The 21,761-nt window shown below is 39.6% G+C and overlaps 2 protein-coding genes across 2 annotated transcripts in view; one reads left to right on the forward strand and one right to left on the reverse strand.

Annotated features, from left to right (window-relative positions):
• The window catches only part of PIK3R4 (phosphoinositide-3-kinase regulatory subunit 4), a 31,034-nt gene extending 15,724 nt beyond the window's left edge, over positions 1-15,310 (forward strand). Inside the window, exons 10-19 of the mRNA XM_065399180.1 lie at positions 1,124-1,317; positions 2,517-2,727; positions 6,604-6,769; positions 7,632-7,796; positions 8,991-9,202; positions 9,489-9,620; positions 11,043-11,143; positions 12,744-12,832; positions 13,385-13,493; positions 14,688-15,310. Coding sequence (XP_065255252.1) covers positions 1,124-1,317; positions 2,517-2,727; positions 6,604-6,769; positions 7,632-7,796; positions 8,991-9,202; positions 9,489-9,620; positions 11,043-11,143; positions 12,744-12,832; positions 13,385-13,493; positions 14,688-14,858 — 1,550 coding nt within the window. The 3' untranslated portion in view covers positions 14,859-15,310. The remainder of the gene's footprint in view (positions 1-1,123; positions 1,318-2,516; positions 2,728-6,603; positions 6,770-7,631; positions 7,797-8,990; positions 9,203-9,488; positions 9,621-11,042; positions 11,144-12,743; positions 12,833-13,384; positions 13,494-14,687) is intronic.
• A 2,138-nt stretch (positions 15,311-17,448) lies between these two features.
• LOC135873797 (collagen alpha-6(VI) chain-like) overlaps positions 17,449-21,761 on the reverse strand; it is a 111,592-nt gene continuing 107,279 nt past the window's right edge. Inside the window, exons 32-34 of the mRNA XM_065398414.1 lie at positions 20,670-20,763; positions 19,701-19,890; positions 17,449-17,490 (exon numbers count right to left, since the gene is read on the reverse strand). Coding sequence (XP_065254486.1) covers positions 17,449-17,490; positions 19,701-19,890; positions 20,670-20,763 — 326 coding nt within the window. The remainder of the gene's footprint in view (positions 17,491-19,700; positions 19,891-20,669; positions 20,764-21,761) is intronic.

A 21,761-nucleotide genomic window follows, 5' to 3' on the forward strand; every position in this document is an offset into this window, starting at 1 on the left:
GGAGTCAGTCATAGAGAGGGTTTACAAGTTATTATGCAGAGTCAATGCTTTTAATAAATTCTCTCCCTTAAACTGATTAATATTAGGCATCTTGCCTTTAGTTGTTATGCATTGGCTTAGTCTGGGTTTAATTTGCCCCATGTTTCTACTTCTTTTTTAGTTTTAAGTGACCCAAAAAGGAATTTTCAAAATAAATTTCTTAATTACATTCTTGAGCCATCAGGAGGTGGCTGCTACCTTGCTGGAAAATGATAGTATTTGATGCCAGCAGTAATCTGCCTAGTGTCATATGATAAACTAGTCCAGTGGTTCTCTACCTTTCCAGACTACTGTACTTCATTCAGGAGTCTGATTTGTCTTGCGTACCCCCTCACTTAAAAATTACAGTACTTGCTTACAAAATCAGACATAAGATTACAAAAGTATCACAGCACGCTATTATTGAAAAATTGCTTATTTTCTCATTTTTACCATATAATTATAAATAATATAAATATTGTATTTACATTTCAGTTTATAGTATATAGAGCAGTATAAACAAGTCATTGTCTGTATGAAATTTTAGTTTGTACTGACTTTGCTGGTGCTTTTTATGTAACTTGTTGTAAAACTAGGCAAATATCTAGATGATGTACTCCGTGGAAGACTTCTGTGTACCCCCAGGGGTGCACGTACCCCAGGTTAAGAACCACTGAACTAGTCTTTCTCCTGTGCCAATACTGGATTAACTTTCGTAGGAAGAACATCATTATTTATGACTTGATCCTACTTCCCTTCTACATTAAAAAAATTCCCTCTGATTTGTATGAGTTATATGAATGGGTCAGCTTTAGGATTAAGAATATGCAAATAGAATATTATGTTATTTCAATAAAGCTCTTCTAATGCTAAGTAGGAATTTTCCAGTTGTTACGTGTCTAAATCTCTCTCTCTTCTAACATCCCTACCAGCTGACTTTAAATAACCCAATAATGCATTTTTTCTTTGATTAATGTAATTCCATAATAAATCTGCATGTATTTATTGGGTTACACTTAGTGCTAAAGTCATGACCAATTTGAATGATTGTTGTAATGAATTAAATCTTATGTTAATTCTTTCTTTTTTGGTCTGTTTCTTATAGCTAGAAAAAATGTAAAACAAGAAGCAAATGTAAATGAAGAATGGAAAAGTATGTTTGGGTCTTTGGAACCTTCTAACATCTCCCAGCCAATACCTAAAGGGCAAAGTGCTGATCAAGAAGCAGCTCAGACTGGAAAACCTCTTCGTTCCGAGTCCGCTGCTGGCATCTGTGCCAATTTGTCATCCTCTCCACAGGTATTTCTGAAGACCTCACTTTTTTGCATTTTTTTTTAATCTAATCTGAATATGTAAATAGCAGCAAGCACTTTAATATCTACTCACTGAACATAGTGTTGGGACCAGTGTAAAGAGGGATTTTTTTTTTTTTTTTTTAGCCATTTTATGTAGTGTTTCTTTGTCCTTTTGGCTCTTTTGTTCAACAGAATATTGGGGCTTAAAGTTTAAAAAAATGGGAAAAAATAAGTTCTATGAACAGCATGATCCCACAAGTGAATCTCTAAGGGATGTGTTGGGGGAGACTAGCCAATGCATTAAATAAATTATGCTGAAAGTAAAGCTCTTGGAAACTCTTTGAGAATTCAAGAATTTAGGCCCTGTAATCTCCTTTTGGGTGTACCCCTTTTGTCTGTGACTTCAGTGGAATGCAGCAGTTACCATACCAGATCGTAGCAGTGGTCTGTCTACGGTACAGAATACTGTACCCAGTAGTGGTTAGTACCAGATGCAGAGGAAGGTGCAAGAAACCCTGCCGTAAACATGGATGGAATAACCTGTTCATAGGGAAAATTTTTCCCATCCCTCATTACAGATTGATTTGCATTCTGGAGCATGTGTTTGTAGGATTTCCAAAATTGGTATGGGTGTTAGGGGCTGCCTGGATGGATCACCTTGCAGGATTAGGGCCTTACTAACTAGCTGTGACATCAGTATTAATTCTGGAACTCTGATGGGAGTTTGTCAACATTTTTTGGTTTTATGTAAACAAATAATTGTTAGCTAATTTTGTCACTTTGTTGGCAATAGTGACTACAGGTATATTTGCAGTAACTGCTCCTACAACAGTTGCTTGAGGAAATATTAGTAAATATTTTCTTCACAAAAATGTGTACAGCGAATAGACAATTGTGTGCTGTGTTTTGAACAGCAATTTGTATTTAAAGTTGTTATGCAATTAAGACATCGACTCCACTCTCTATGGTGGCTTTGGAACCCTTTCATTAAATGTGGTTGCAGTTTGGCTTGTGGCGAATTGTGTGTCTGCATTCAGTTACTCACTTGTACAAATATTCAGTTCTTAATTTTGAATTTGTATGTTTACTCATCACTAACAGATTAAAGGATAAATGATTCTTCCATGCTCTTGTCAGCGTGACATGCTAACCACATGACTGATTTAGCTGTGAACATTTGTTTAAATTGTTTATGGCATACAGGCAACTGATGGAACAGTTGTCCAGACCAGGAAACCAACCATACAGGTTTTAAGCAGTACAGCTTCACCTTCCACGTACCAGTTACGCATCACTACTTGCAAAACTGAACTTCAGCAGTTAGTCCAACAGAAGCGAGAACAGTGCAATGCAGAAAGAATGGCCAAACAGATGATGGAGAATGCTGAATGGGAGAGCAAACCACCTCCTACAGGTAAAGATCAGGACTAAGGTGTCATTAGACCACAGGTAAAACCTCTTGGATCAAATTACATTCACCATAAGGGAAAATTTGAAATGCCAGGAACACAGGAAATTACTGGGTTAGGAAATCCTGCGATTTTAAGAAGCTGATCTGGACTGGTTCCTTCTTAATATTCCCACTGTCAAAACAGAACCTTTTCCCTAAAGGTCACCTAAAAAGCCTTATTTTTAAAACTTTTAAAAAGAGAAACCATTTTTATATTTCATGTCACTGGATGTGTAGACATGCAAATTATAAATGCTCATTTAAAATCAGTTTCTTCAGCTACCTGCCAAGACCTAGTCATCAGTTGTTCTCTTGCAATCACAGATGACCTTGCTAATACTTCAAGCAGTGCAGAGAATGCAGTTGTCCATCAGTGTAGTTGATTTGTCAGTAACTGTTGCTGAGAAAGAGATTGAACTCTGATAAAGCAAGCTTTTCAGTTCACCTTTAACATTGAGAACAAGGTCAGTTTAACACAGGGGTCGGCAACCTTTGGCACGCGGCTCGCCAGGGTAAGCACCCTGGTGGGCCGGGCCGGTTTGTTTACCTGCCGCGTCCGCAGGTTAGGCCGATCGCGGCTCCCGCTGGCCGCGGTTCGCAGTCCCAGGCCAATGGGGGTGGCGGGAAGTGGCGGCCAGCACATCCCGTGCCGCTTCCCGCCGCCCCCATTGGCCTGGGACTGCGAACCGCGGCCAGCGGGAGCCGCGATCGGCCGAACCTGCGGATGCGGCAGGTAAACAAACCGGCCCGGCCCACCAGGGTGCTTACCCTGGCGAGCCGCGTGCCAAAGGTTGCCGACCCCTGGTTTAGCATTTTGAGTGAGGCTATCTGTACTGAGGAGGCAGTTAGTTTTATTGTGGCATCTGATTTTTATTTCTAAAGGGCATCCTGTTGCATAAGGACACTGACTGACTGACACTGATGCAGCAGATAAAACAGTCATTTTAATTTTTAAATCTACAGTTCAGCACCATCTTGGAACTACTAAAATTTTAGTTTTGTTTCAGGTTAGACCCTGTGCTGTGGTGAGGTTCACAGTACAAAATGTGATTTTTTTTTTTTCAAAGCATGTTTACAATGGTAATCTCTCTGCTGGAGAAACCATGGCCAATTGACTGAATTTGTAAAATAAGTGGCCTTCCTGACTCTGCTAGTCTCCCTAATGACTCTACTATTTTAACATCATTTGGATATGTCCATTGCCATATTAGCGATAACACTTTATTTATTTGTGTAGTGTTAGTGACCAAAGGCCCCAATCCAGATCAGGGCTCCATTGTTCTAGGCAGTATATAAATGTATAGAAAGATACAGTCCTTGCCCAAGTAGTTGATTAGGTAATTTAACAATTTCACTCTACTTTTAGAAAGCTTTTATGTGTAAAATCTTCAGAAACTTAAACAACGGAGCTAAAATTTTACAACAATTTAAATATTATACTCAAGTTTGGGTAGAGGTATTGAGTTTTTTCCTCTTGTGCATTGTAAGTAAAGGATTTAACGTCTGCCCACTGTTCTTATATTGCTGTGTAAAATGGTAGCTGCAATGGTATTTTACCAAGAAATGAGCCATCAAATGATATTTAAAACTTGGTGATCTTGATTGGTATACACCTCTACCCCAATATAACACAAATTCGGATATAACGCGGTAAAGCAGTGCTCCGGGGGGGCAGGGTTGCGCACTCTGGTGGATCAAAGCAAGTTCGATTATAACGCGGTTTCACCTATAACGCGGTAAGATTTTTTTGGATCCTGCGGACAGCATTATATCAGGGTAGAGGTGTATAAATTGATTTCTCCTTTGAGAGAAATATTGTCTGCGCAGCCATATGTTTTTCATTTGAAGAGAATTGTGCGATCTGTGAAATGCGTAATGCATCCCATGACACAGCTGAGCTGTTCCTCTCAGAGATCAAGAGCACCAAACAACGTTCACATGTCAAATTTGTTGTTTGTTTCAAGGAAAGATTCACAACAAACATGTGTAAGAGGTTGATCCAGATACTTTTGGTTAGCTCTTTTTGAGAAGAAGCTAATATTTATGTGATGAATTGCATTCATTTAGGAAAAGAGTGCTTGAATTGAAGCTCTGATAACTCCCTCCCCCCCTTTTTTGAAGGATTTTACTGGGTTTCAGATGGCTTTAGAAGAGTTGTCATGCGTTTTATCAAATATCTAAATAGTGCAGAAAACCTAGTGTTAATACAACATTAAAGCTGCAAGATCAACCACTCTTAAGTCAGTTAGTCCCAGGAGTTCAGGTTGCTCAGGCTAAATTAACTGGGCCATGTTGCATATCCTATCTCTCTTATGGCATTCTGAGGACAGTTGCCAATTGCAGTATTGTAATTTGAATACTCTATACTTATTGCAAATCAGATTCTCTGCTGCCAACTGGAGAACAGGGGATTCGTGTTACAGTTGTGGATCAATAACTTTACAATATTCCTATGCTTTGACTGGCTCTGTGTAATGTTATTTAATGAATAGGTCACATCTCTGAAAGAAAATACTCCCCTTCCAGTCCTCCAAACTCTGGTAAATTTGCTTTATTGTAGAATCTGGGTTGCTTTAATTATACCCTTCCCCTGTAATTTGGCATATTGCTAAAACCTATTAGTAATAACTCTGAATCTGTGTTTTGTTTTTAAAAAGTCCCAGTTTAGTTTTTAGATATACTTCTCAGTTTTATGGAACCTGCTCTCACTTCCTGATTGCCAGCCACATTTGGGAGGGGCTAATAATGCTACATTAGGCAGGAGGAGATAGCAATAAGGACTCACACAGAGATGCTGTTGCTGATAATAAGGATTTCAGTTACTATGCCAGGTGCCTGTTACAAAGGAAAAGTAAATCCCTCCTGCTAGGTTCTAGCAATAATGAGGGGGGGGAGGGAGGGAGGGGAAGAGGGTGTGATTCTCTCAGCCCTCCATCCTGCTGAGTCCAGGCAGCAGGAACCCAGCCCACACATGACTGGAAGCAAGAGGGCAGGGTACTGCTCTTTCTAAGATCAGAGGCAGGAAGGATGCATTAACCTCTGATAGAAATAGGGTTGGGTTAGTCTCTTTAATGTGCTTTAAGCTACTGCTGCTAACAGTCAGTTTTCCCTTCTTCAAGCTTCCTGCTGGCAGCAGCCCCACCATCAATTTTAGAGTTGCCTGTAAGCAGCTGTCTTTTGTCTCTTTGCTTCCTTGCGAAGCATCCCCTCCCCACCGGGCTTGGGAGTATTTCACTTTGCTTTATTGGAGCAGGCTCTCAGCAGAACAGCTTAAGAGCCTTGTTGTCAGAAGTTGCTGCCATTTCCTCTATTCCACTGTGCCAAGTAATGAAAATGTGAGAATAGCACTCCACATTGCTGCTGTTCTAAATGCCAGTGGAGTAGTGTCAGTTTAGATCTCAGAGGTCTGAAAGCCCACAATCATTCATCGGTTTTAAACATAGCACCCATGAATTAAATGGGGAGGGGGGCAGTGGTTTGAGAGAAGAGGTTGTTGACCCACAAAATATTTTAAATCCCATCTATGTGCTTCTATTGTATGGAATCCCACACTAGGATCTTTTGGGTCCAGCATCACAGATCAGTCCCAATGACTATCTATTTGAATGTGTGTAAGATAAATAAAATAATGCTGCTCTTGCTTTTGGGTCTCCTAAAAACATTCTCTTTGGCACCAGTAAAGAGTGCCTAAATCTGGTGTGTCGATGTGCAGTCTGCCTAGTATCTTTTTAGTGTTGTGCCTGCAACCTCTCACAATTTATCACTTGGATGGGGATGGAAATTTTCATATTTCCTTTGTGTTAGGTTTTGGGGGTTGATTTCCTATTGCTGTTTCCATAGGATGGCGTCCTAAAGGGCTGTTAGTTGCTCACCTTCATGAACACAAGTCTGCAGTGAACCGTATTCGAGTCTCGGATGAACATTCCATTTTTGCCACATGCTCTAATGATGGCACGGTGAAAATCTGGAACAGTCAAAAAATGGAAGGAAAAACCACTACGACCAGGTAACTTACAATTCCCTGGAATATGTAGGATTTTTTTTTTTTTACCAAAAATATTTAAATACACTCTCAGAGTTAAGCTTGAACCACTCCTACAGTATACTGAAGATCTTAAATATTCAAATGGAACATGTAAGTGTGCAACTATAACATTTTATGCTTCATTTTCTAGGAATCTTTGTTCCCTTCTATCTAATTGAAACTACAAGGGGAATATTACATAGGCAAAGTAATTGCAAATCCTTCTGATGTATGGGTGAAATATATGCTGGTACTGATACCTTAAGATCACCTACATTTACAGCTAAATGAGCTTCATAGTTAACTGCCTCATTCCCTGATATGCACTTCAGGAAGTTTGTACTGTTGGTTGAAGAGAAAATGCATGGTACATAATTTATTGAAATGCATACCTTACAGAGAAAAGAAGTCCTATTAATACAAAAAAAAAGAAATGAAGTCAGTAAAGATGCACAGGACCATTATGATAATGAAATTAGAGTATGTATGTTCATAGACAGATTAAGATATTGTAAAAAAGCTACGTATATGTATGTAAGATTGTAGGGGTTTTATTATTCTGTACCTGTAGCACAGAATGATCGTGAAATTGAAGAGTATCATAATGCATATCACAAAGGGGGAGAATTAAGGTTATGCGGGCAACTTAGACTTTGAGATTTCCTGATTTTTGGAGCACTTAACTGTGCAACCTTAATATTGTCTTAATGCAGAGTTGTTGTTTTAAGGTGGTGGGAGAGGTGAAATTATATTAAATTGTTTTTTTGAGCTTGCTAAGACACTGGGCCACTACTTGAAACTGTTTCCTATCTCTTCCCCTCCCCCCCACCCCCCACCCCCTTAGATCAATTTTGACATATTCTCGGATTGGAGGAAGTGTCAAGACACTTACTTTTTGCCAAGGCTCACACTACCTGGCTGTAGCTTCAGATAATGGTGGGATCCAGCTTCTTGGGATTGAAGCATCAAAGCTTCCGAAATCTCCTAAAATTCATCCAATACAAAGCAGGTACATGTCAACAGTGTCTGTTTCATACTGGAGAATTCATGTACTATAAGGTACTAGCATGCACTTAACAGTAATCCCCTCCCTCTTGAGTAAAGAGTGCTTGAAAGGATGCACAGGTCAATGGTTCTAGTACAGGAGAAAGTTGGGAGATATGGGTTATATACCCAGCACTGTCACTAACATGCTTTTGATCATGAGTTCTTCACCAAACTTCCTATTCCTGTTTCCCTCTGTGCAAAATGGTAATGACATTTACTTTTCTCATAAAGTTGTTTCAGGTCTTCATGGAAGGAATATTGGAAAATATTACGATTTATAAAGCTTTTAAAGTTTTACATTGTGTTTGCAAATATATGCCATGTGGTTTTGCTGCAGACCTATAAGTGATTCTTCCAGGCTTTTACTTGGGTGCAGGGATGAATAGGGTGTGTAAACTGTGGAAGGGTGGGAGGTGATTTTGGCCTTTGCTACATCTCTGCCATATGAGAGAGTTTGTCTTAAATATTTAGTATTGCTTCATATTATTTATGATTCTGTTACTTCTGATCCTTAGATGAGGGGTGACTACAAGTCCCACATTAGGTTGCGTCTCCTAAATTCTAGCAGTCCAGGTTAAAAATTCACTGTTTGAATGTAGTTTTTTGTCCGATACGTAAACTCAACGTTGTGTCTCAAATGTCAACCTCTGAATTGGGATTAATTTAATAAATAAAATAACCCAAATGTGATCAATGTTCCATCTTTTATAAATTAGAGATTAATTTTCATCCTTGTATATATTGCAACTCTGTATGAAATACATGCTTATTTGCATACGCGCTAGATGACTATCAGTTATGCTGTCAGCACTGTAATAATACTGTACAAGAAACAAAGATATGTACAGCTCCTGCCCTCACAATCTGGACAAATATCAGACATGCTGGGAGACCCATAAGTCAGTGCTGTAGTTGTGGTTTTTAAAGATGTGCTGACAGCATTTTATTGGGCTGATTAAGATATGTAGGCCTTGCAGGAGAAGTGAATTTAGAGGAGAAATAGGGAAGATGTTCATTGCAGAAAGGTCAGGACTCAGGAGGCAGTGTGAATGAAAACATGAGGATGGCAGTAAAGCATCTTCAGTCTGGGGGAGTGTTAAAGAAACATTTAGAGGGATAATATTTGTCTTGTTTCTGATTTGCTTTATTTATCCAGGTTGCTAGACCAGAAGGATGATGGGTGTGTGGTAGATATGCATCACTTCAATTCGGGAGCACAGTCAGTGCTGGCTTATGCCACTGTGAATGGTTCCCTAGTTGGATGGGACCTGCGATCCACTAGTAATGCTTGGACATTAAAACATGATTTGAGGCTAGGTCTCATAACCTCATTTGCTGTGGACATACACCAGTGCTGGCTATGTATTGGTAAGTTTAATTATTATTCATTCTCATTGTATTGGTTAGACTTAGTGAAGTTCCTTTAAAATAACTATGTAATTAAAGCTATCCCTTATAGAGTGCATGGCTCCAGATACTCTTGCTTCCAAAAGGGGAAAGAGAACTTTTAAAGAGCAGATTTCTTTGAAGTAAGTATTCTATTGTATACCTAATCAAGACTGCAGTCCCTTTGCCTTAGGAACAGAAAGAGAGGCTATAGATTAAAAAACTGGTGCAACAGTCCCTCTGACAACAAATAAATCTCTCTCACCAGGTACAAGCAATGGTACCATGGCATGCTGGGACATGAGGTTCCAGTTACCCATCTCCAGCCATTGCCATCCTTCCAGGGCTCGTATCAGACGCCTGCTGATGCATCCCCTCTCTCAGTCATGGGTAATTGCAGGTAAAACAGATATCTTACTTACCACCTTATTGCTGAAGATTGTGATTAAGGCTTGTTCTTCACTTTCTGTTGCACTGAATGCTTGATTCTGCAGACTTGCTTCTGCTCAGCAGGTGAGGGTCACAGTTGGATTCTGCCTCTGTGCCTTGTAATGACTTAAAAAAAAATACAGTGTTATCCGCTGATGAAAACTCTAATCTCTAGACTTTGTGTTCCTGGATAGCCCAACTCTCAAGAGGTTACGAGCCCAGCACACTGCTTGCCACATATTGTTGCTTAGGGGGAATTTGCTTAAAAGACAGGAGGTGAAATCCTGACCCCATTAAAGACAGTGGGAGTTTTGCTATTGGCTTCATTGGGGTCAGGAGTTCTCCTAGATTAGGGAAGATTTTCAGAGGTATGAAGGATAGTTCAGTGTCCAAATCCCGTTGAACTAAACTCATTTGTGCCTTTGCAAATCTCCCAAGACACTTACTGCAAACACTTGCAGTTGTTTTATTCTTACATACACAGAATTGTAGTACTCTGCAATAATACTGCAAATATTTTAATAAGTAATGGTGCAGCAGCCCATTCCTGTAATGAGATTTTTTTTATGCTTAAAATATTGTGCAGTAACAGAGCATACAGGGTTGCAGTATAGTGAGAATAAAATTTAAAGTTTCTTTCACCCAGTGCAAATTAAAATATTTTTAAATTTGGGGTTCAGAGTTTAAGTAAACTTACTCCTTAAATGTCACCTATTTTATGTTAATGGATGATATCTGGATTCTAAACATCTCTTTGAAAGCCTTTCACTTGTGGGAAACATGCACAAACAGTGCAAGTCCTCCCCCCTGAGGGGGTACAGAAATAGCTAAGTTTGTCTTGGTGGACTCTGATCCAGCAAAGGATTCACTCATGTGCTTGCCTTTAAGTATGGGAGTAGATCCCTTGAATTTAAACAGAGGTATTCACATGCTTAAAGTAAAGTACGTCGTGAGTGCTTTGCTGGATCAGGGCCATAATAGTCTACAAGAATTTCTATAGACTTAGAATTCATCTGACAAGTGGAAGGGAAGGATGTGCTCTGAGTTCCCTAGCCAGAGTGCTGAACTGCCTCTGATACCTGTGTAGGCAAACCACCATTTACAGTCCCAGGAAGTAAGTGATACGATTATATGTTTTCAAGAGGATATAGGAAATAACGGAGAGTTTAAAACAAAACTACCTTAAAGTGAGGTTTAGGGTCCTTTTTAACCATAGTGGAGCCGCCACTGTAGAGATGAAAACAACAAAATATGTTCAGAACTTACTAATAGAGTGAGGCTGACATGTTCCCCAAGGAGAACAAGCCAAATGTGTTGTACACTTAGCCTCTGTCAATAGAAAGCCAAGTCATCTGGTTTAGTTGTAACTGTGTTGGTAATGTCTTTCCTGTAGCTGTTCAAGGCAATAATGAAGTCTCCATGTGGGATATGGAAACCGGAGACAGGCGCTTCACTTTGTGGGCCAGCAGCGCACCTCCTCTTTCAGAATTACAGGTCTGGCTTCCTTTTTCCTTTCCCATTACTGTGCTTTATAGTTTTCCTTAGAATTTCCTCAGCCTCCAAACAGCACTTCAGTATTTTTGCCTGTGTGTTTGGTTCCTGCCTTTGTTTCTGTAGTTTCTCAGCATGTGCTCAGCTTGGGCAACTTAAATCGTGTTTTGCTGTCAAATGAAATCAACTTTCAAAAAAAGGCTAGGATCCTGCAGAAACGAAAGATACAATATAAGGCAACTGCAGGCTCCAGGGAATTAATTGATTTCAATTGTCTGGATTTTTAGTTAAGGGTTTAGCTATTTCTTCCTTATTAAACTTCTTAGATTCAGTAGCTGGGATTGGACCCCTTTGTGTAGCTGTAGTGCGTTTGCGAAGTGACCTTGGCACCAGGGAATTGGACCAGGTAGTTTGGAGTAGGGTATGTGGCCGATTCCCCTTGCAGCTTCCTCTATTGTAGAGGAGGAGTTAATGATACTTAACTCACCCCCTGGTATGCTTGGTCACCCTATTTTTTCACAAAACAAACTAAGCAGCCATCTGTGCTGTGATTTAACTGTAAAGATCTTTCCCAAATTAGCAAATTCATAGTATTGTGTTTGGGTCTGTTCATAACTTAATGACCTTTAAATGTTATTCCTGTGATCACAATACCTCTGTTCTATTGCACTTTCCCTTTACAGAGTAAACCCACCACTGTTTAGCAGTTAGTATTAAATAGGGAAAATATACCTTCATATGGAGGAATACACATATGCTTTTTTCACTGTTCCTCATAAGTCAGAGGCACATCCATATCTAGCAGTGAGTGCAAAAGAAACAAAATAAAACCCTTCAAGTAAAAAATATCACTAAGCCCCCCAATAAATGTTAAACATTCATATTGCAATATACGCTGTTCTTGGTTAAATGACCTATCTCCCCTGAATAAAAATCCTAGGTTACCTTTGCTGTTGGGATCTGAAATACCCCTGTGTAATGATGTTTGCAGTGTTGTTGTAGCCATGTTGATCCCAGGATAATTTGAGCGACAAGGTGGTCCAATAAAAGATATTACTTCATCCACCTTGTATCTCCTGTGTAATTATAGCTTTTCATAACTGAGACTTTTGTGATTCAGTTAACTGGCAGTCTGTTGTGCTGGTTCCTGTAACCTTGGAACTGCCAGGACATCAAGGCTTTATGTGTGTATCTGTGCTTTTCAACTTACCCATTTTACCCAATTCTGTAAGAGATAATTACTCTAATTTTACTCAGCTGAGAACGTCTCTTTGGAAATGTCAGAGAATTTTTTGTCATCTCTCATTTGAAGTGTAGGAAGAGTTAGATTCTCTTGCATTGCTTTGTGAACAGGAACAAAAAGAGAAATGACTTTTACCTCTATATATTTAAGATTTGACCATTTACCAAGACACCAAAACACCACACTTCATGTTTGTCATGAAACAAAAGCCAACTTTTTACAAATAAGGTGCCTGTTTGTAATTGAGTCACTATTGTACAGGATGCCCGTCTTGTTTTGTGAAGCATGGCAACATAAATTAGTAATTTAGTATAAGAATGTTTTTGGAGATAGTAACATGTTTGCATCTTCCCCCATTAGCCTTCGCCTCACAGTGTTCATGGAATATACTGTAGTCCTGCAGATGGAAATCCCATTTTACTGACTGCAGGTTCAGACATGAAAATAAGGTAAAAATAGCCTGAGGAATCTCTTTAAAGATGTGATGGGTTTTAAAAAATCTAATGAACCAATCTGCAAATAGTAAAACCCCTACTACTAAAGCACCCCCGCATAGTGCAAGGTTAGACGTTTGTGCAATTGAATGTTAGCTTTTTCCATGGAGTCAAGAGATCTGTGCTCTCTGTTCTATTCCTCATTGCTGCTGCCTGTTATATCAGGCCAGTGTTTTTAACTTCCCACATCTCACTTTTCCCATCTGAAAACTGAAATAATTACCCACCTTTTGTAAAGCGCTTGATATGCTGTGCTGGAAGCAGCAGTTAGCGATGCCTTGTGAGCAAATGTGATATTAACTTTGATTTTCCATATTTATAATCTATAACTCTTCCGTTCAATGTTTCTGTAAAGTCTGGGCTAACTGAATTTTACCTTAAGGGCAAGAAGGCTCTTACACAATTGCATTGAGGTTTAAGCAGTGTTAAGCATTTATCATCATGTTTGTTTGGGTTTTTTGGGTTGTGTGTGTTTTGGTTTTGTTTGTTTTTTCCTCTCTCTCTTAGGTTTTGGGAAATGGCTTACCCTGAGAGATCGTACATTGTTGCAGGAAGTGCTACTTGCCCATCTGTATCCTACAACAGGAAGATAATTGAAGGCACAGAAGTGGTTCAGGTATCCTGTTCTGTTTTGTTTTTGTTTCTATGGCTCCTCCAGGCCAGAGTTCAAATTACACCAGTATGATGGTAGGGAAGCTTTCATTGCTGGCATCTGTGCCTTACCTCTTCTCTGGATCAAGGATTTCAGTCTCTCAGCAAGTTACATTTTAGAGGCAGTAATAATGTTTAAAAACAAAAAGTGCTTGCTTTTGACAAACAATGCCACCTGATAGTATTCAGTAGGGGGACCCTGATACCTTGGGATGACTTTTGTGATCCTGAAACTCAGAGATTTAACAATTTTGGCTTGTTAAGGAGGCATTTCCACTGCAGGCTGTTACCCAGTTAATGTGGGATTTGTCCTGTAGTTAGAAGTTGAGTACTGTATCAGTTATTTATGCAATGCTGTAAGTACACTATTTATTCCTTATGGGATAATTAAAAACAGTTGGAGCACAACTTAAACCATATCAGAAAAGTACAGGAATGTTTTCATTTCAGAATTCTGCTGCGATTAATATGTCCCTCAAAATGACCTCTGGCACTTGCAGCTTTACAAAACCATATTTAAATATCAGTAATGTTTTTTTATTGATTATTTAACTGAATAAATGCTATTTCAGAAACTTCTACTAAGGAGGCATTTTTACATATTTCCTTAATATGTAAAATCAGTTGCCAAGGGTGGGTGTTTTTTTTGGTAGAGTTTTCCCTTATGAAAAAGCCCTATACAATTAGGACAAAACTGGTTGGATTCTCTAGAGATTACTATAAAAATCTGTAGAATTTGAATATATCCTTTCTATAAAGTTTAACATAAATGATATCCCTGCTACAGAACTATTAGTTTAAACATTCTAGATGAACTAATCTTTTCTATAGGATTTTTCCATGAGGACAACTACACATACATTTTCTCTTTAGCTTTTTCTTTACTGAAGTTGTAATATTGAATTTGGCACACCAGTGTTGTTTCCCTAATCACTAATACAGAATTATGACTCCAGTGCAGACTCAAGAAGCTAGTCTTTGAATGAAAAGGGCTCTTACCTCCACCCTCTTCAGTAATAGGAGGAGAACTTCTGGCAAAAGACAACTGATGTTGATTTTTTTAATGGTCTTTCTAGTTTGCCAGAGTATGAAACATCATCTTTTAAATTTATGTAATTTTGGAGACTTGTTTCATTTTAATACTTCCACTCTCAAACAGGAAATTCAAAATAAGCAGAAGATGGGCCCCACAGATGAGACCCCTCGTCGCGGACCAGAGTCTCTACCAGTCGGACACCATGATATCATCACAGATATTGCTACTTTCCAGACTACTCAAGGGTTTATAGTAACTGCATCAAGAGATGGAATTGTTAAAGTGTGGAAGTAAAAGTTGCACTAATATTTAGTATGTATATATTTGTAACAAAGAATAGTATTATACTGATTTTGAAGAATATGAAGATGACCATACATCAATCACTATGGTTATTAAAGCTTGTTTAAAGGCCCCTTGAGTTATTTTATTACAGCTGCTTGGTTTCTGTAGCACTTTCTGAAAGTAACAAGCAGAAGCAGTTTATGAAGAAATTGTATTTAGCATCATGGTAACCATACTATTCTTCGGGAACCTGTAAGAAAATAGTTTGAAATCTTATGTTGCGGATTATAAACATAATGAAAGCTGCTGACCCCTACATAGACAGTATTTATGAAGTCTGACTTTTTTTACATTGAATCTGGAAGAAGAGTGAAAGAATTTGTTGCACTAATGTCCATGTATACTCTGATAAATATACAGTTAATACTAGAGAATAAACTCCATTTGAGCTTACTTGTACAGTAGCTTTTGTCTGCACTATCTATTGTCCCTTTACGTCTATGGTGTGCTGAACCTTGAAACTTGCCAGGCTTCTGCTTTACTGTGTCACACTTGCAGGCCAGTGTCATATTTATTTGAGCATGTTATATAAGAGAGGATTGAAAGCCCAATGGTATTGTGCAGGGGAAAAAAATACTTCTAAGCACTTCTTGCTACTCACCCCCACTCTCTCCTGCTCTAATGAATGTGTAAAGCACAGAATGAGTGATGCGTAATGTTTTCTTATTCCATTATACACTTCTTTTTCTTGCACAAAACAGATATATGATTTTTATATCCAGGCAGCAGGGAATTTTTGGTACATCATGAACAGACAATTTTGTCTCTTGCATGTAAGTAATGACTTGTAAAGGAACAAGGATCTCCCGTCATGATCACTGCATCGTGTCTTGTTCTTAACACAGAAGGTTTGATGGGAATAACACTGAGTATTAGTTTTAGCTATTATGATCACATGAAACAAGACACCATCTGAAGTTTCAGGCAGATAGTTTAATTGGTACCATGACATGTTACATAACCTGCATTAAAAAGCTCAGTATGATGCCAGCATAGTGATAGAAGGTACATTTTACAACTGTCCCCATACATTTAAAAACTATCTGTAACCTCTAATTGGTGAGAGACATTTAAAAACAAAATGTGAGGCAAGCATGGCAACTTCAAAATTAGAAGGGTGAAACCACTAAGCAGATCTGAAACCTGTATACAATGCAATATGTGCATGTGGCTCTCAGAAATAATGCATGGTATTTTGTACTGTAGCCCTAAATTATGTGTTTCATACTTTTATGAGAAGTTTTGTTGACTTCAACAGTGCTAGTCGGCAGGACATGAGGATCTGAATCTTGGCTCATCTAACAGATTTGTGTTGCCAGACAACACTGACACTTTCAGCAAATCTCTTTTCAATTCCTAATCTCAAGGTACTGTTATTTGTGCACACACTCACTCACTTGTACCTTTTTCCTACAAAAATGTAATTGTCAGGTGTCTTCTTAAAAGTCAGAAAAATAAAATATTTTCTTATACTACTCTCTAGACCCAAAAACTGGTCTAAATTGTGAACATTTTTATTTGAAAGAATTTGGGGTCTGAAGCTTTGAACAATGACTATCAGGCATGCTTACTACTGTGAAGAGTCACCTAGGCTGGGTCATATGAGTTTGAAAAATGGGACTTTTGTTCCTTGGAGTGCACTGATATTCAAAGCCTGATCCCACTAAAGCCAGTGGTTTATACCCCCAGAGACTTGAGTAGTAATTTTGTTTAAATTTTCCTTTTTGGAATAAAGAAACATACACAGAAAAAAATACATATAACCAATATCTCTTCTTTTCCACAATTGGCACATCATAATTCTAGGTTCAAGAGTTTACTCCATGAGTAATTAACTCTACAGTAATATAGGAAGGATAGATTGATGGGCTCATTAACTGCTCAAAGTACTTAACATACCAGTTAAAATGCAATGAGCTACTGTCCATTTTTACACATCTGTGTACTAACACTGAACTGAAGCTTTGCAAATGTACAACAAACCTGGATGTTGCAACATTTTTGGTGACTATTTGACATCATCAGTCTGAAACTTGGTATATTGTGGCATAAGAAACAATTTCATTTAGCCACTTTTTAATATTGAGACTGTAAAATTGAATAGGGTCCATGTAGCTATGAAGACAAGTATAGTTGTACAAGTTCTGTCCCATGAAACCTGCAATTCTGAATTTTGTTGTTCCAAATCAGAACAAGCAGTTGGAAATTCAAAAAGTCTGTTGGAATGGACTTTTTGAAACACACTGGCCAGACCATCAGGAGCCAGTCTGCTTGGTTTCCATTAAAACTTATAATGGAATAGAGATATTCCTGTAGAATGCTTCAATTCCATGAAATTAACATTTTCTGATGGAAAAAAAAATTACATTGGAAAGTATTTTTTACAAGCCCTATGCTTATGACTTTGGTGTTTTGTTTTAAGGCAGACAAGATGCTCTATGTTAAAGAGACACTGTTCTTTTAGAGTTCTCCTTGGTCTAAAAGAAGTAATTCAGTCACCAATTGCATAGTTACTCTATCTGGAAAACCACAGCAGTGACTAATAAGCCTTCTTCCTATCTTTACACAATGCAACTTCCACCTGTAAAAGGAGTATGGAAAGTAAAGTTTCACTGAAAAGAATTTGCACTGCAGTTTACTTATTGAAAGAGAAGAGTGTTACACACATTCATGACTCAGTTCTTGCCAGTCAACTCCAACAAAGCACAACTGACCTGGAGACTAGACAGTTCCTTAAGGGCCTGACCCTGTGAATTTCCAAGTGCCCTCACCTCCCACTGAAGTGAATGGGAGTTGAGCACATTCAGTACTATACAGGAGCAGACCCTATGTACATAAGGATAGATATATTCAAGTTTTTTAAAATACAGTCTTGTCTATTTTTAGCAGAATAAAATAATTCTGTATCTGACAGATCATGTTCACATTTCTTCCATGATTTCCACCAATAAACCATTGTAGGAGGCAGTGATGGGAATTTTTACAGGTCAGAACCATGCAGCATAGTTAGTTTCTTCAGCCCAGTGCCATATTTAACCATTTCATTGTTTAAAACGCTTTGGTTCCAGCCATCTATAAAACAAAGACAAAAAGGGCCTTCTCTTTAGGATGAGACTGTCCATACAGAGGATTGAAAAGGCTTGTTTTCAATACCGTTGCTTTTCTCTTTTTCCTATAAGCATTGTATTAAGGTAGAGTATAACTTTTCAAAACAGTGAGTGATGGCCAAATCCTGGCTCTTGCCACAGCCTGAGCACGTGCTATGGCGCCTCTCAAAAAGGGCCAGGATGGGAACAAGTCTCTAGCCAGCTGATGAAGCCAGTCTTTCCTCAGCCGGGAGGAGCGGCAAGATGGCCAGATGCAGTGGCTCTATTAGTGCCCTCACTTCTCCCTCAGACTGAGCCCAATCCCCCCAGTCCCCAAACTACATACACTGCTTCTGCAGTTGGCAGAAATGTGGAATTATGGGTAGGCTTTCCACCTCTGAGAACAAAACCAATGGACTAAATCCATCATGGGGATGGGGAGGAGGAGATGTCTGAGGATGTGAACAAGCGCTACACAACAAAGGAGTTTATAAAACTAATAAGATCAGAGAAAGATGATGCATGTGTGCTACATAGTAGAGATGCAGTTGCAAATGAGCATCCATTCAATCCCCATCACAACAGTACCTGACACTGCACTCCAGGGAAATCTCTACAGCTATTTTCAAAGGATATGCAAGGGCCATAAAGGAAACAAAAATATTTCAGAAACACGTCAATCAGAGCAGTGGATGCGCAGTACCTCTGAAAATTAGGTCACTTATTTATATGCTTAACTTCAGGCAGCCAAGTTTGAAAGTGGGAGCCTTAACCTCTTTGGGCTTCTGTTTCCCTATCCATTAATAGGAGATCACAGTCTTTGCTCCTGTAGAGCATTTTAGGCCCGCAGCCGAAACGTGCTGTGTAAGTGCTAAGCATTGTAGTTAAGGGAGCTGGAAAGCAGCTTTTCAATTTGCTTTTCAATTTGCTAGATATTTTACAAGAATATTTTTATTTCCACTTCTTCTAACTGCCATAATATTTATCCATGAGCCTTTGTATGCAGCTCCCTTCACAGCATTCTGAGAACAGAATGTGCTGATGACCAGTAAACTGTAGTGGCTGCAGATCCAACCAAAATCCTAATTGTGTTTATAATACATGATCCTAGGCATTCTTGCTTAGTATTATTTGAACACAATTGTGTTCACATCCTTAATATTAATTAATTCTGAAGGGTCACAACAGTTCAGGTGGACCAGGTCTTAAGATTTTACTGAGGGTGCTTGTTTCAGTGAGAATATTTGGGTTTGGGGTAAGAGGAGGCCATGGTAGAACCACATAAGAGGCTGTCCCACCTCATGTTGGGAAACAGTCACAGGAGGGCGACTAAGAGGATCATGTGTAGCTGAAGGTAGCTTAGAATGGGCCTGGAGCCATGAAACAGCTCTGTGCTTGGAGGCTAACTGACGGAGAAGGTGAGTGGCAACAGGAAATTCTGCCTGCTTGTGTAGGAGCCCTCTTCCTGTCATGCTGGTGCTGAATCAGTGAGTCTACAGAGGGCAGAAAAGAGGTTAGGTTGATGACAGGAAGAGGAGGAGGAGGAGACAGAGAAGAGCTGGTATATTTGGCTCCTTTCCCTCAGCTGAATTTTCTTAGAAGGTGTGAAGTCATCCATAGGGTTCCAAAGGTTAAACTGTCCACCCTGCTCAGTGAGGTTTAAGCAGACATCCCCCTTCCTTTCCTTACATCAGGCATAACTCACGTTATCTTTCCTTCCGTGTGTTTTGGCAGCATTCTCCATTGTGTCGGTAGTTACCAAGGATTGATGTGTATTGCTGGCAAAACCGTTGGTGTTTAGAGGACCATCGCTTACGTCATCCTGGAACATTAGTGTTGCATGCCCAGAATCAGCTATGGCATCACCTCCTGACCAATCGTCATCTATGATAGCTCTGGGGATAAAAGAACAGGAAACATTTTGGCCTGGCAGGAGGACTCAAAAATAGCTGGTATTAGCTAACTTCCTCTGTTTCAATGTCTGCCCTTTTCCTTAGGTTGAGTTAAGACTTGAACATCTCCGGGACAGAGGTATTCAGATTTCAATAAGGGCTCGTCTTCACCATTTGTAGCAAGCTGGGGTATGAATCTACCCTGCCTTGCAGTAGGTATCGGTGTAGACCCTGCTGCTGTGCACTAACAGTTCACTAGTGCACTTAGAGAGTAGTTGAAAGCACGCTAAGGAACTGTTAGTGTGCATCAGCAAGGTCTACACAGACAGTGAGCAGTGGGCTAGTGAAGGTCAGATTTACACCACAGCCTGCTGCAAACTAAACGTTCATGTGGACAAGCCCTAAGATCTGGAACAATACGTACCCCCAAAACAATCAACCACTGGTGTTGGGGCAGGTGGTGCTTTGCACAAATGAGCTCTGCAGGACAAGCAGAAATCAGGCAGGAGGAGAATTTTGTATCTGGTTTTAATTATAAGTTTTTAAAACTTTGTTGCAATTCTATACAGTTTTCAATGTTTTTTAAATGACCGATAATTTTGATGGCAGAACATGAAATTACTGCCCAACACAACTACTCACATGCATAAAGTGAAGCACATCTGTGAGCGTTTGCAGGTTCAGGGCCTTTGATAGGAATCTCTACCCAGGAGAACTAGGCGCTCTCATCAATTTGCCCATATGTAAAAACAAGTCATAATAAAATAAGTGTCTGGACTCACACATGTTGGCCCCTTAGTGCATATTCTGGTTTCTGAGAGCGAGCTCTGGTACAAATTCTCCTGAGCTCTACTGGTGGATATTTGTTGCTTGCACCTGTCAAGAAAACAAGACATAGTAACAAAATGTACCAACTCAATGCAAGAACTCAATGTGGTCTCCTCATTAAAAAAAGATATACTGGCACTAGAAAAGGTTCAGAAAAGGGCAACTAAAATGATTAGGGGTTTGGACCGGGTCCCATATGAGGAGAGATTAAAGAGGCTAGGACTCTTCAGCTTGGAAAAGAGGAGACTAAGGGGGGATATGATAGAGGTATATAAAATCATGAGTGATGTGGAGAAAGTGGATAAGGAAAAGTTATGTACTTATTCCCATAATACAAGAACTAGGGGTCACCAAATGAAATTAATAGGCAGCAGGTTTAAAACAAATACAAGGAAGTTCTTCTTCACGCAACACACAGTCAACTTGTGGAACTCCTTACCTGAGGAGGTTGTGAAGGCTAGGACTATAACAGCGTTTAAAAGAGAACTGGATAAATTCATGGTGGTGAAGTCCATTAATGGCTATTAGCCAGGATGGGTAAGGAATGGTGTCCCTAGCCTCTGTTTGTCAGAGGATGGAGATGGATGGCAGGAGTGAGATCACTTGATCATTGCCTGTTGGTCCACTCCCTCTGGGGAGCCTGGCATTGGCCACTGTCAGTAGACAGAATACTGGGCTAGATGGACCTTTGGTCTGACCCGGTATGGCCGTTCTTATGTTCATAAGAACGGCCATACCGGGTCAGACCAAAGGTCCATCTAGCCCAGTATCCCGTCTTCCAACAGTGGTCAATGCCAGGCTCCCCAGAGGGAATGAACAGAGCAGACAATCACCAAGTGATCCATTCCCTGCTGCCCACTCCCAGCCTCTGGCAAACAGAGGCTAAGGACACCATCCCTGCTCATCCTGGCTAATAGCCATTGATGGACCTATCCTCCATGGATTTATCTAGGCTTCAATGGGCAGAATCCTATTGATTTTGGTGAAAATCGGAAGGGGGAAAAATCTGAAAGGGGGGGGGGGAAACGTGTGTAGCCCCTGGCATC

This window comes from Emys orbicularis, chromosome 2 (assembly GCF_028017835.1).
Source record: "Emys orbicularis isolate rEmyOrb1 chromosome 2, rEmyOrb1.hap1, whole genome shotgun sequence".
Classification (NCBI taxonomy): Eukaryota; Metazoa; Chordata; order Testudines; family Emydidae; genus Emys; species Emys orbicularis.